General features: G+C 41.7%; 1 protein-coding gene across 2 annotated transcripts in view; it reads left to right on the top strand.

Annotated features, from left to right (window-relative positions):
- Positions 1 to 10,579, top strand: part of ndc1 (NDC1 transmembrane nucleoporin) — a 50,140-nt gene extending 39,561 nt beyond the window's left edge. For both annotated transcript variants that reach the window (XM_085982519.1, XM_085982518.1), the window contains 4 exons: positions 4,117 to 4,180; positions 7,703 to 7,803; positions 9,726 to 9,886; positions 10,135 to 10,579. In XM_085982519.1, the coding sequence (XP_085838645.1) occupies positions 4,117 to 4,180; positions 7,703 to 7,803; positions 9,726 to 9,886; positions 10,135 to 10,198 (390 nt within the window). In that variant the 3' untranslated portion in view covers positions 10,199 to 10,579. The remainder of the gene's footprint in view (positions 1 to 4,116; positions 4,181 to 7,702; positions 7,804 to 9,725; positions 9,887 to 10,134) is intronic.
- Positions 10,580 to 15,483: the final 4,904 nt, after the last annotated feature.

Here is a 15,483-nt window from a genome sequence, read left to right as displayed (position 1 = left end):
GTTTTGTTCAGCATCCTCTTGCATTAGTTAAATGGCTCCGGCAGATTCAATAGTTCATTTGCAATGTTCTTGTGGGCTTTTCTTGGAATTGGCTTGCTAACAAAGGGCTCTTTCTGTTTCAATTAGTATTGGATGGAAGTTGTGTCCAGCTTATTTTGTTGGGGTAAAATCAGTTCAGGAATGTGAACGTAAATCTGTTTTTTGCAGTGCCATTCACTTGATCAATTCAAAGGAAGTGTGAGCATCTTGATGTTGGAACGGAGTGGATGAATCCAGATTTCTCGTTGCAAATACTGCATTAGTTTCACAAACTGGAAATATAAAAATGCAAGATATATACACATTCACAATGTAAAAGTACATAATGGGTCAGTTTCTCTTTAAGAATGGCTTCTGTTTGCATTTCACACTCTAAATAATGAAGTTTTGGTCATGGTATGATGAATACCATCGCCTCTTCCTCTCCTGCTTTAATCTTCTTTTGACGCATTGGTTCCTCAAGCAGGGAGCGAATGCTGAGTTTATTCTGATCAAGCAACAGTTTTAGGAGGAATTAATGTATTGTTTCCAGCTGCTGCCTTTAACCTTTTTAGGTTTCGAGACCTACAACTCTGTTAACTGCTGAAAGTCAATATTCTTGAACATATTGGCCCAGAAATTCAGGTCGGCGGGTGCAAGCCTCCAACCTGCATTTACCTAGCGTGCCGGCCGTTATGCTGTGGGCCCGCGTGGGATTCCGATCCTGGGCCTCCTCCAACTGCCAGCGCGCAGTGCTTCCGTATCCCCGGGGCGCAGTTAGTTCGAAGCGTCCCCTGGGATCACGTGGGCCATGGAGAGCCAATGGTAGCAGGGAATCTGTATTCATAGATTTGACAGGAAGACCTGTCAAATCTATGAATACAATTCAGCCCTAAAACATAACTAAAATGTCAAAAAAAAATTTTAGCACATTTTAAAATAACTATAAATTACATAAAATAACTATTTTAAACAATAATTTAAATTTTTGAAAAAATTTATTAGTTTCTAATGGGGCTAAAAATAAACTTACCTTTCTTTAAAGTATTTAAAAATAATAAACCTGTGGAAAAAATGTTTTAATTTTACTTAATTCACCACTTACCTTAAAAGCAGGCCTTGCAACTGCTTTTTAAAAGCGTAGCTCCTGGAGACTTACCCTTCTGGAGAAACCTGCAAAAAAAACGGAAGTTCCAGGCATACGCGCTGCCTCTCCGGCGTACGCGTTCAACCTGTGAACCCCTTCCTTTTAAGGGAACGGAATTTCTGGTTTCCCGCGCATGTGCAGTGCATGCACGAAACCGGCACTTTTGTTGGGCCTACGCGTGAGTACCCAGCGCGCACTCACCTGTGGGGACCCGAAGTTCTGGCCCAAGAAATAGGAGTAGGCCATTTGGCCCCTCTAGCCTGCTCCGCCATTCAATAAGATCGTGGCTGACCTGATCTTGGCCTCAACTCCACTTTCCCGCCTGCTCCCCATAAACCTTGACTCCCCTGTAGCTCAAATATCTCTCTATCTCTGCCTTGAATATATTCAATGACCCCGAGAGAATTGCAAAGATTCACGACCCTCTGAGAGAAGAAATTCCTCCTCATCTCCGTTTTAACTGGGCGACCCCTTGTTCTGAAACTGTGCCCCCCTAGATCTAGATTCCCCCACAAGGGGAAACATCCTCCCTGCATCTACCCTGTCAAGCCCCCCTCAACCTTGCATGTTTCAATAAGATCACCTCTCATTCTTCTAAACTTCAATGCGTATAGGCCCAACCGGCTCAACCTTTCTTCATAAGGCAACTCCTTCATCTCCAGTATCAACCTAGTGAACCTTCTCTGAACTGCCTCCAATGCAAGTATATCCCTCCTCAAATAAGGAGACTAAAACTTCACGCAGTACTCCAGATGTGATCTCGCCAGCGGCCTGTACAGTTGTAGCAAGACTTCCCTACTTTTATACTCCATTCCCCATGCAATAAGGGCCAACATTCCATTTGCCTTCTTAATTACTTGCTGTACCTGCATGCTAACTTTTTGTGTTTCATGTACGAGGACCCTCAGATCCCTTTGTACCACAGCATTTTGTAGTCTCTCCATTTAAATAATAATTTGCTTTTTTATTCTTCCTATCAAAGTGGATAACCTCACATTTTCCCACATTATACTCCATCTGCCAAATTTTTGCCCACTCACTTAACCTATCTATATCCCTTTGCAAATTCTTTGTGTCCTCTTCACAGCTTGCTTTCCCACACATCTTTGTATCATCAGCAAATCTGGCTACAGTACACTCGGTCCCTTCATCCAAGTCATTAATATAGTCAACACCTCTGCAATACTTCATACGTGTGTGTGTATTTAAAAATAAATACGTATACGGTCAGTTACTGTTGCTCTCTACCCTGAGCAGCATATAAGTAACTATAGTTATCTGGAGTTGCCTAGTTAGAGTTCTGGCCTTGGCACAAATCAGATTAGCAGCTAAATATCCTAACTGTCATCCAGATCCAATACAGTACTATCAATGCGAAATGGCATACGAGAACTGCTAGTATTTACTTTTAATGGGAAAGAGGTGACAAATACGCATTAATATTTTGTAAGCATCAAACTTATAATTCAGCAAAAGTCATTTTCACTTCATTTAAATAGCAACATTTTTCCATAAATTGGGCAGGGCGTATAATGAATGCCTATCAGCTACCTCCGGTGAAGTTAAAATCTACCCCTTTGTCTTTTGGAGAATGTGGCATATTCTCATCCTAATTGATGACGGGGTTCTGCAATCTTGCACTCCACATCAGCCTCTGATTTAGCAGAGATTTTGTGGAGATTGGTTCCGTCAGCCAGGGTTAGTCTCGATGACCACACAGGATCAAGGCACCACTTATAGTTCTACAAATAAGGAGGCAAGTTGGGAGAAAAGCACAAAATGAACAGTACAACAATAGAAGTATTGGTTAAGGAGATGGGCAGAGATTATACCTAAGCGGGAGGAGATGGGAGGCAGGATAGAAATTGGTACTCAAACAGCAGAGGTGATGAGAAAGGCAAGGGAGAGACTTAACGGTTTGGGTTTTCTTTTCTACCCTTGCACTAGATTTTTATGGCTTTTGAATTTTTAGATCATTCTCATAGGTTAGTCCAAACTCCCTATGCTTTACAGTGTCTTAACTGGCCTTGGGTAATGTACCCAAAATAACTAACAGCGACTGGATTTTCTACCCATCGATGGTGAGCAATAAAGCATCACAATTTTGGAGCTTGTTTTAAGTTTAAATTAATTTTTTATTATTTAAAAAATCTATGGAATTTATATCCTAATGGAGAAATTTGACATTCTACAAATATAAAATTGTGACTTAGTACGCTGTTAAAAACCCAGTTACACCTCATTCAGCAAGCCTTCACTTTTTCAGGGTATTTTACAATGAGATTAGTGTGCAAAAGTGGAAGTTCACGTCAATTCAAGTGATTTCTAAGATTTCCATCTGCAAGGTCTTCAGGGCAGGGAATCACTGACAGCAACTTCTGGATTTCCACGCTTAACTGCGCACGTGCAGACGGCAGAAGTTGCTGTCAGTTTTATAGAGTAATGACTGCAAACACAAACAGTTCGCTGTCATTACAACAGCAAATTCCAGGCCATTGTGACTGGGTTTAAAGGAACAGCCACCAAGCCAGCCCTAAACCAAAAAAAAGCCTTATTTTTGTTGTGACAGACTAGTACCTAAGGGAATTGTGCAATGCATCTGTACTTTGAGGGACAGGGGTTTCTGTCAGGCATGTCAGAAAAATAATTTCTTTAAATCACATCTAGTATAAGTTATCTTTAACATGGCTAGTTTCTGTTATGCACATCTGATTTTTTTTTTAATGAAATACACCACACACCATTTTGCAAATCGGTAAGCTTCTTTGAAATGATCCAGAGTAATGGCTTAAATATGCTCCATTGGGTAGCTTTGATGTTTGTGTGTGACTGACACTCCATGGTGTTTCAAAATCCCAGCTGCCCTGTCTTGTCAATCTTACTTATAGTGCATGTCTTTTTTATTTCTTTATAATGAAGAGAGATTAGTTTTAATTACATTTTCTTTTCAGCTTCCAGAAGCTTCAAGTCAGGCCCTGTTTGCCAACAGTCAAGCACATATATGGGCTCTTGAAGGTAACTGCTTGTGTGAAATGTGGTGTTTACAGAATAAAACCATAAATGTTAAGGAATTCCTTCTAACCAGCAATAAATTGTATTCCATTTAATGTGAAACATATTTATAGTTAATCCAACCCAAATGTATGATAGTTTTTCATTAACTCCTGGTGGTTGAAAGTTGTGCTACCCCACCCATTGAACTTTTAACCTTTTTAAAATCTTTAAAGCACTAGTGATACCATTATTAAGGAATTGTTCTTTAGCAGCGATCTGTTTGCTTTAAATTTGGCCTAACTGATGCTCTTTAAAGATATCCAATAAATGCTTGCTCATGGAATTTTTCAGTGATTATTTTTTTTTAAACTAGGATACTGTTGTTTGACACTAAATACATGATGGGGTAGCCTAGCTGTTTGGAGACTTGTTTTCCGAATTGCTGCCCTGGGAATGTCCAGGTCAATAGTTTTTTTTATGGGCCATTTATTTTGTTACCCCACTGTGACATTGTGCCTGGTAAGGTGGAGAAAACTGTGTCTCTTGCCTGTATCTGCATCATCTTCATGTTACATGCACACGTGCTCTATCTTTTTTTTCCTCTGTCTCTTTGTTTACCTCCCCCTCCATCTTTATTTTTCTCTTTTCCTTTTTGAGTGTGTGCTGTTGGGTGAGGAAGGAAGCTGCAGACAGCCACATACTGCATTTTGGGGTTGAGAGTGTTGGGATCTAGCCACAGTCAGATTTTGGGTTGCAGGTTCAGGAGGGAGGGCAGATCCAGCCAGGCCTGTGGGGAGATTTCAGGTCACTGAGGGGGGATGTAGTCAGGGCGAAACCGGAAAGCAACTTCCTGCCCCCTAGGATATCGTTGGTACTGAACTACCAACCCAGAAAATGCAAGTTCAAATCCCTCCATGGATAGTTGTGAAATCAAATTCAAAACTCTGGTAATTTGTGGGCTAGCACCAGTCATGACCGCAAAAACTTTCGGGTTATTTGTAAAAACCCAACTGGTTCATTTATGTCCTTCAGGAAACTGGACCTATTGCCCCTACCCAGTCTGGTGTACACGTGACTCCAGTCCCACACTATATGGTTAATTCTTAATATCCTCAGGGCAACCATGGATGGGCAATACATTCTGCCTTTCCAGTGTCGCCCATATCCCAAGAATGAATGTTTTAAAGTGTTGCACCCCTTCTTTGTTTCGCTCCGTCAGTCCTACCGCTTTTCGGCGCCCCTTATTCTCCACTGTGCCCTAACCCCGACGTCCTCGCTCCGCATGCTACTTTCTGCTGTCTCAATCACCCCCTACTGCCCCATGCTGGCTGGCCCTGACTGGATTACCCTCTCTTCCCCAGCCCCCATACACAACCCAAAAGCTGGCATATGGCCCTGGCTGGTTCTGTCCTGCCACCTGCAGCCTGTGACCCCTGAAAGTTGGCCTGAGGTACCCCACACCCATAGAGAAAATGTGGCCTGTGGACCTCGGCATTCCCTTTTCCCATCTGCCGAGCATCCCACATCCACCACAGGAAGGTACAGCCTGTAACACTCAACAAATCCCTTCCAGCTACACCATGCCACACCACCGCCTGCTCAAAAGGAAAGATAGAAGAGGGAGGGAGGGAGGGAGAGAAGCGGCAACAGGGAGGCAACAAAAATAGATGGCGGTGAGAAAATACACTTTCATTCATTCACAGGATGTGGGCGTCGCTGGGAAGGCCAGCATTTATTGCCCATCCCTAATTGCCCTTGAGAAGGTGGTGGTGAGACGCCGCCTTGAACCACTGCAGTCCGTGTGGTGAAGGTACTCCCACAGTGCTGTTAGGGGGGGGGGGGGGAGTTCCAGGATTTTGACCCAGCGACGATGAAGGAACGGCGATGTATTTCCAAGTCAGGATGGCGTGTGACTAGGAGGGGAACTTGGAGGTGGTGGTGTTCCCATGCGCCTGCTGCCCTTGTCCTCCTAGGTGGTAGAGATCGTGGGTTTGGGAGGTGCTGTCGAAATATACTAAAAATCCTGCATGTACAAACACTCCATTCAATGACTTACTTCCTGTAATACTCCATTCTGTCATGCTATTGCTGTTGCACTATTTCAGTGTCTCTTCAATTTTCCTTTTTTTTTTAGTAATCTGTAATGCAGTGTTGATTCAATCCATGCAACTGAACCTTCAAGTTCTATATTACTTATCTTGCATCTGATTTAGACTGGAGCTAATCATGTCATGTGATCCTTCTGGGTCCATTTGGGCCCTCGACCATTCTGTATAGTTCCCCTGACCTGCCTCCAACCCACCCCATTTGAATTTGGGGCTCTCTGCCCACCATTCAATGTTCTTACTAGCCACCATCTCCCACACAGAGTGGGCTAAGGTGTGAAAGGAGGTGGCAGGTAAAGGGCTACCAGTGAAGGTACGGGGTAACAGGATATGTGTGAGGGTCATTGTGGCAGTGAGGAATAAAGTATTCTGTCCTCTGACTCGGCATGAATATTGCCACAGGAGATTTGCACTTGTGCACTAACAATGACAAAAGTTGATTTGATTTGATTGTGTGTGTACATATTCATGTTGAAAATCTCTAATATTCCCCAGAGAGACAAACTGGTTATGTACAGCTGGTTCTAGAATTTTTGAAGGGAAGTAAAACTTGATGTTTCACTCCTCTTGCTGACAGTAACTTCAGAAATGGTGGAGAAACTGAGGTAACCTGTTAACTAGCAGAGAATGCAGGGTATTTAAGATATTGTCCGCTTCTATGACCTGTTTCTGTTAACTCTCTTGAACTATAATCATTTAAAAATAAAGATTTTTCAGCTACCAGCGATAGGCTTGTATTAATTTTTTGCAATGCTACTAAAATCTATTACTATTTTAAATGAGTTTTTAATAAACTGCTGTAATTGCACTTGGTATATTTTAGGTTTGTTCCCTATTTTGCTGTTCCTCCTTCAGTTTTGGAAGTGGCTGGAGTCATGAATGTATACTTAAATCCACCCCACTCCCTGTTGGATACAAACTGGTTACAAAAGGCCTTTTTTTAAACCACTGAGACTTGACGTTGTCTTGATCTGGATCATTGGATTGATATCAAACGGTGATACCAATATTGGATGATAGTTAAAATCCCAAATGGATCGGAGTGTCCAACCAATTGACTCTGTTGCCAACCCAAGCTGCTGATCTGCAGGAACAAGTTATCAAGATGCTCGAGGGCTTGGAATAGAACTAAATAACTGAATTATTCTGGACATCAAATGTCATAGATTTAGTGATGTGACTTAATTCTCCTTTAATAAATCTAAAACTCCACTTTCCAGAATAAATCATCAGAGCAACTTTTTTTTTTCCTCCAGCTTTGTTGCTCAATGGTTAGTCAATCATTAGTCAGCACAAGAGGCTTTCTCCAGCCCAGTAAACTCTACAACAAATCCAGGGTGAATTTTTTTTCCAGACTGTTCTAGTAAGGAATGGTGAGGTTTTATTTAAATTTGGTGTTGTTTTGATTTAGTTGTTGTATCTCATTGTTTTTTTGTAGGCCTCTCCCATCTTGTAGCAGCCTCGTTTACAGAGGACAGATACGGTGTAGTACAGACAACACTGTCATCCATTCTGTGTGCCATGCTCTCTCTCCAGGAGGTAAGGTTCATTTATGAGATATAACGGGCACTGCAGTACATTTTTGAAATGCTGCTTTTTCGCGTGGATTAGATTATTATAGTAAATGGTCAGTAATTAGAAGTGTATAGAAACATAGAAGATAGGAGTAGGCCATTCGGCCCTTCGAGCCTGCTCCGCCATTCAATGAGATCATGGCTGATCATCCAAATTCAGTACCCTGTCCCTGCCTTCTCCCCATATCCCTTGATTCCTTTAGCCTTAAGAAATATATCCAACTCTTTCTTGAATATACTTAATGAACTGGCCTCCACTGCCCTCTGTGGCAGAGAATTCCACAGGTTCACCACTCTCTGGGTGAAGAAATTCCTCCTCATTTCAGTCCTAAATGGCTTACCCCTTATCCTTAGACTATGACCCCTGGTTCTGGACTCCCCGGCCATCAGAAACATCCTTCCTGCATCTAGTCTGTCCAGGCCTGACAGAATTTTATAGGTTTCGATGAGATCTCCCCGCAATCTTCTAAACTCCAGTGAGTATAAGCCCAATCGACACAATCTCTCCTCATATGTCATTCCTGCCATCCCAGGTATCAGCCTGGTGAATCTTCGCTACACTCCTTCCATGGCAAGAACATCCTTCCTCAGGTAAGGCGACCAAAACTGCACACAATACTCAAGGTGTGGTCTCACCAAGGCCCTGTACAGCTGCAGCAAGACATCCTTGTTCTTGTACTCGAACCCTCTTGCTACGAAGGCCAACATACCATTTGCCTTCTTAACCACCTGCATGCTTACCTTCAGCGACTGGTGCACAAGAACACCCAGGTCTCTTTGCACTTTCCCTTCTCCCAATCTATTGCCATTCAAATAATAATCTGCCTTCCTGTTTTTGCCACCAAAGTGGATAACCTCACATTTATCCACATTATAGTGCATTTGCCATGTTTCTACCCAATCACCCAACCTGTCCAAATCGTACTGGAGTTTCACGACATCCTCCTCACAGCATACCCTCCCACCCAGCTATAGTGTACCTCCATCTTCTTCATCTATCACACACCACACACCCCACCCCACACACACACGACCTGTAATACGTCACAGGTCGTAGCCACTCGGTCTATTCAGTTAACAACCACATTACTTACCCGGTTCACACATTTGACTTGTCGAGGAGTGTATATCCTGAAATTGCAAGCCTGTAATGCTTTTCACTCTTTGAATTGCTTATGTGAAATGCAACTGTTGGTGCAGTAAGCATTCCTAATTTCCTGTGTCATATGGGAGATTCGGGTAAGAGTGGGGTATGGGAGACTTGATTGAGTATGTTGCCTTCGGTGTCATAGGTAGTTGATTGTTTGTTTAATTCTTGAATAATTCTGTGCATTTTTGCACTTGGCAAGATGGGGTATATCTATGACCAGGAATTATGCACTTCTATAATTTAAGAGCCTAGGCTCACACTCCAGACAAATGTGCCAGTTGTGAGGAGAAGCTCCCAACAATGTACTTCAGCCCCAACTGAAGATGGTCGCCATTTCCTACATACCTGCAGACACTTGGAGCTATGTTAAAGCTGTCCTAGATCATTTCATATGGAACACTGGAACCATCAGAGAGACGGAGTTTCCATCCCATCACTCAAACTGGATTCAAGTACAGGTCCCAGGGTGAAAGGACAGCATGTTAATCCACTACACCACTCAGTTTCTGAATCCAGTACAAACTAAAGGACAGCAGGGGAGTCAGCATCTGAAAGAGGAAAAAACTGATCAATCTATCTTTTCACATTACTTTAGATTTCAGACCAAATAAATCTGTCTTTCAGATGCTGACAGAATTTTCCATTTTCTTTCAGATTTCCAACATGACGTTCCTTTTTAAATCTCTATAATCCCACTACTTTTACTGAGAATGCATTTTTTTTTTTTTTTTAAACAGGCTGTAGATAGGCATTTTAAACTGCCTCATGCCTCCAGCAAACCAGCTAGATCCACTGGCACTCTGATAGATTCTTCTTACAAAACACTGAGATTTGCCCTTCGTGCCTCCTTGAAAACTGCAATTTACAGGATAACCACAACCTTTGGAGAACATTTAAAGTAAGTTTGTCTTCTTTGCCATTCTCTAATGTTCTATATAGTACTGCAAGGTGCACTTTCAGAAGCTCTCTCTGATGGCCTTGCTAAATGCTTTTACTCAAGATAATTGAGATAAAACTAACTTTAGATGAAACTGGAATTTTTCTATCTCAAACTCTTGTGAAATGTTCAAATAAATATATTCAATAACTTATGAATTTAATGTTCTGACCAGAAACTGGTTTATGTTGAATCATTTTTAATTTCAGGGCTGTCCAGCTTTCATCAGAACACAGAAAAAGACTGCAGCAGTTTCTGGAATTCAAGGAGTGAAGCGATTAGATATTTTACACCCTCCCAGACCTGATCAGTGTGAAGACTTTATAATGCACTTCCAATCTTGTCCTTTTTTTCTGAAGTTCCTTTTTTGTATCCTGCACCAGTGTAGGATTATTTTTGGTTTAAAACCCTTTAGAAGAGAGATCCCAAGATTTCCCTTTTCATTGGGAACATTTTTCCGCTCGTTACTTTTGGTAATTTTTTTTGTACATCTTTACAGAGCGAGTGTGTGTATGTATTTGTTGTAAAGGGCAAGTATTTTTCTGTTGAAATGCTCTTTTGAGTTACACAAGATTAAACATGAACTTTTAATAATCAAATATTTTTGACAGCTGTACCTATTCATGTTTAAATAAATCTGTGAAATTAACTTTGCATTTCTGACTGGTAAATGCAATTTTAGTTGGCTTGAGTTAAAATGGGCTACATCACCACGAGCCAGCATTTGGAAAGATTTTGTTGTATATAATCTGTTCTCTAAATTTCCAGCAATGGTGATCACATAACTTGCTCTGCAAGTGATACAATAGCAGCTGGCTATTTTCAGATCCATCTACAGTTGGCAAATGTTCATACAGAAAAGAACTTGGTTATTTTATTGAATTTCTGCAGTGAAAAGTGGAAAATAAATGTAAATTGATACAAATGTTAAGTTTATCAAGAATACGATGGTCTGAATTTTTCCCCATTTTCTCCTCTCCTCCTCTCCTGAAGCTCTTGTCTCTTGCTGGGCCACAGTTTTTTTTCCTTTTGGAACAAAATGTTCTGACAAGTTGTTTTATCTGTGCCAGCAGCTGACACTTGATTCCATGAGCAAACCTTGACTATACCATATGTTGCTGAAATGACTTGGCTTTTTTTGTGCTCATCAAAGCCAGCAGGATTAGTGCTTTCCGATTACTGACATTCACTGTCTACATTGATTTGTTTTCAGGTCCAGTACAGCATGGGTTACATGCCAAATAAAGTTCCCTCTACACTGCTGCAAGGCATCCTAACCCCAATCTGAACCTTAGGAAAGTGCCTTTCATTGCATCAGTGTGGCATTTCCATTTTCCACACCAGCCATCCTCTCTCACTGGGATTGAGAACTTAGTTCCATATTCAGAGCAGCTTTGTGGTGCAAGCCAACACCCACTAGGAACTGGGTTAACACTACCTGAAACTCATTTCACATATGACCCTTACAGCTTGGAGAGAAAGGAGACTGTTCAACTCATCAATCCGGGCTGGACTGAAACCAAAACCCAAGAGGTGAATGTTTGCTAACTCTGCAGTGCCTTGTCTTTTATCAGTAAGTTCCAGATCTAAATCTATGGTTATAGATTTGAAGAAAATATACAAATATTTCCCCTAAATTCAGCCTTCTAAATGATTTGATTGAAAACGATCAGTGGTCTCCATTACAGTGCACCAGAAGTTGATTGCATGCCTTTGTCACAATCTGTAATGTTCTGAGATGTACCAAGCATGTATGTACTATACTGAAGGATTTCTTAGGCAAGAAAGCTCCTGACCAGATCCTTTGCCTTTTGTAGTTTTACAAAGATCCAGTATAAGATTCAAACAGCTTGTGTTGTGATTAGAATGATATGGAGTCAATATTGTCCATTGACCTTTTAAAACTGGCATTCAAATCCTGCCCAGCCTTCAGAGATGGCGGGAAAAGAGTTGAAAAATTTGGACTGTGCAGGTACAAGTGCCACTCTAAGGCTCTGAATGCTTCCTTGACCGGACCAGGGTGATGTGTGAATGTTGCATTTATTTTTAAATGTAAGGGCAAAGTTTAAGAACCTAATTATTTGGTTCCCTCAGTAAGGTGTTGAAGAAAGTAATTTGGAAAATGTCTGGATTGGAGGAGAGGCAATCATCAACTGAATATGACTTGGCAATGACTCTCGATCTGATACTGTGCAGAATGCCAGAGCATCGGGACTGACACAAAAATGGGTCACGTACAAATAACTTGCTGCTTACCTGAAGAAATGGAGAGGAAAACATACTTGGGGTAACTTTCCAGCTTTGCACTTCTGGCAGGGAGGCTTGCCCAATGGTAGTACATATTGGAAATTTGGGCTTGTATTCCTGAGGTACCATGCTGGACACAGTTGGAAAACTATCCCTGTTTGTTCTTTTAGGATAAGCTCGCCGATTCTTCAGCTTGCAAATCATGCTTTGTTTTAAATCGGGTCTTGTGCTCATCCTGTCCTCAGCTGAGTGCCCCAGAGCTTTTGAAGTGCTTTAAGGTTAATAAAATTATGATATGGAGGCAGCAAGCAATATGTGGGTGAGTAGGAGGCGCCAGGAATACGAGAACAGAATGGAAGTAGCAAGGAATACAGGTGTGAGCAGTGTCAGTTATTCTCCAGTGTCTTCCCTAAACTCCAGAAATAGAAGACTTGCTATGATGCTCTTGTGTGATGGAAAGGACTTGCCACAAAATTGCATATGCCAGTATTTACTTGGGATACTGAGGTTAGCAGTTTGCATTATTAAGCTAGATCTCTGGGACAGGAAAAAGATGATCTATTAAGTGCAGAAATAAGCTATTGTAGGTAGTGAAATTGGGCGAAAAGAGACAAAGGAAGCAACTATTTGAGATAAGTGCAAAGTAAGAGACCAGAATGATCTAGAGAGGAGTTGACCAGAAATCATTAGACACTCATTGTTTCAGAGCTCACTAAACCTTATTTTAAACAAAGTAGTGCACTTGTGTTTTATTTTACAACTCTACTAATTTAGTGCAATGGGCATTAGACCACTGAAATGTAGAAAAACACCAAAAAAAACTTTGGGGCAAAGGAGTGAGCTATAGACTGCTTTTATTAACGAGGTTCAAAGTCACTGAGGAGGGGAAAACTAACTTGTCAAGCTGACAACTTGCAAAAAATGATTTAATCAAACAAGTCATAGCCTTTTGCCCCAAGTCTGTTACAAAAATGGGCCTGTTTCCAATGGTGCAATAGGTTTTGCCCTATCGCATGTAAGACTTGCTTTTCTGTAAAAGTACTTCATCTTCAAATTTACTTGGTATAAGGTCCTGAGCTATACAGCAATAGAGCAGCTGAGGAGGCTAAATAGCTCCGATCCATCTCCTATTTGTAAATATTCATGAAGAAGAGCACCTGTTATTGGATTTGTCTGAAAGTTGCACAGCAGGCTCCAGTTGTTGCTTGGTTGTCTCAAGTCCAATGAGGATTGGCAACTGTAGAAATGATTTTTATCAATAGTGTTACAATAACAAGAGCAAGATGATTAGTCTTAAAATAGAATTGGATCTTTGAAGTGGTAAATTATATCCCCTAAAGATCAATAACAGACAAAAATGTTGCCAGTAACACTATGCTGCGGTTTTCGATGGCTACCAGGCAGGCGACAATGGGTGGTTGGGTTCCTCTTGGGAGTAAGTCCTTCAAATGCCAGCAAGGAGCCAGATGGTAAAACTTAAAGTAGTTCTGTACCTCTAATACACTCATTAATTCTCCCAATTTAATAATTAAAGAAGCCTGTGAAGGTCTTTGAATTACAGAGCAGCTCTTTCAGATCTTGCTGTCCAAGTCACTAGATGCTGCTCTAATATTACAGAGTACACTACATAGTATTTACAGTACAGAAAAAGGCCATTTGGCCCAACAGTTCCATGCCATTGTTTATGTTCCACATGAGCCTCCTCCCATCCTTCTTCATTTAATCCCAACAACATATCCTTCTATTCCTTTCTCCCTCATGTATTTATCTAGCTTCCCCTTAAATGCATCAATGCTGGTTGCCTCAACTACTCCTTGTGGTAACGAGTTCCATTTTCTAACCACTCTCTGGGTAAAGAAGATTATCCTGAATTCCCTATTGGATTTATTAGTGACTAGCTTGTATTTATAGCCCCAAGTTCTGGTCTTGCCCAGAAGTGGAAACATCTTCTCTACATTTACACTATAATAATCTTAAAGACCTCTATCAAGTCATCCCTCAACCTTCTCTTTTCTATAGAAAAGAGCCCCAGCCTGCTCAATCTTTCCTGATAGGTATAACATCTCAGTTCTAGTATAATTCTAGTAAATCTTTTATGCACCTTTTCCAGTGCCTCTGTATCCTTTTTATAATATGGTGACCTGAACTGTTCACAGTACTCCAAGTGTGTTCTAACCAAGGCTCTATACAAGTTTAACATAACTTCTCTGCTTTTTAATTGTATCCCTCTAGAAATGCTTTGTTTGCTTTTTTATGGCCTTATTAACCTGCAACACTACTTTTAGTGATCTATGTATCTGTACCCCCAGATTCCTCTGCTCCTTCCATGTTTTCTTATGCAGACTCAACTGCAAATAATCTCAATAATGCCCTCCGGTAGCTGGACATAGTACCAGATCACCCAGCCACCCCAGTCAACCAACACAAGAGACACCACTAACAGCTGCTGCTGGAGCCCTGGCCGTTCCCCATCCTCCCTTCATGAGGAGCAGCATGAAGGAGAGGGGCAGAAATAGGAACAAAAAGGAATGGCTCAATGGGAGTGGTACATACTGCCCATTCTCAGGATGACAGCACGCCTGCTCCCGTGTCACCCACTGAACCATGGTGCATGAAAGGCTGCTGGACCAGACTGCTCCAGTCCTAGCTGAGATGTTGCAGCCTCCAGCTGGCCTCTCAAAGGCCTGAGCTGTTAGAGGTCACTGACCATGAGCATCTCAAGGACCCTGATCTGAGCATCAGCAGATTTCCACCACCCCTGCTGAGAGAAGCACCTCGTAGAAGCAGAACAGGCAAGAGAACAGTTAAGAAGAGCACAATGCAGTAACACGGGTGAAATTATTCTGTATTGCCAGTTTGTGAAGGCATTTAAAATTATAACAGCTAAATGGTGACTGTTGCAAGGCTTATACTGAGGTATTCAGCCATCAATGGTAGGTGGCATCTGTGCAAATGGTGCTCAGAGTCTAGGGGGTTTCTTGCAATGTGGAGGGTTCAGATGGATTGGTATTGAAGGATTGTTAATGCACGGGTGATGTGAAGGCATTGGTTCTGCTTTTTCTTTCATAGGCAGTAGCTGGTAGACCAGTGCTTCCAAACAGCTCTGGCTGCTTGCCATGCAGGTCTTGCTGCAGCTTTTCCTGCATCCTCTTGCTCTTCTTCCACTGATGCTAACTCCTTCTCAGCTGCTGCTGGCTGAATGGCCTGCATTTGCTGCAAGGTGTGGTTATGCAGAATGCAACAGATGACAACAATATGGGAGACACAATGGGGTAGGTATTGAAGGAAACCCCCAATTTATTCAGGCACCT

The sequence above is a fragment of the Somniosus microcephalus genome, chromosome 3 (assembly GCF_052327205.1).
Source record: "Somniosus microcephalus isolate GS21.2 chromosome 3, FLI_Smic_1.0, whole genome shotgun sequence".
Taxonomy (NCBI): Eukaryota; Metazoa; Chordata; class Chondrichthyes; order Squaliformes; family Somniosidae; genus Somniosus; species Somniosus microcephalus.
This window is presented reverse-complemented; position numbering and strand designations above follow the sequence as displayed.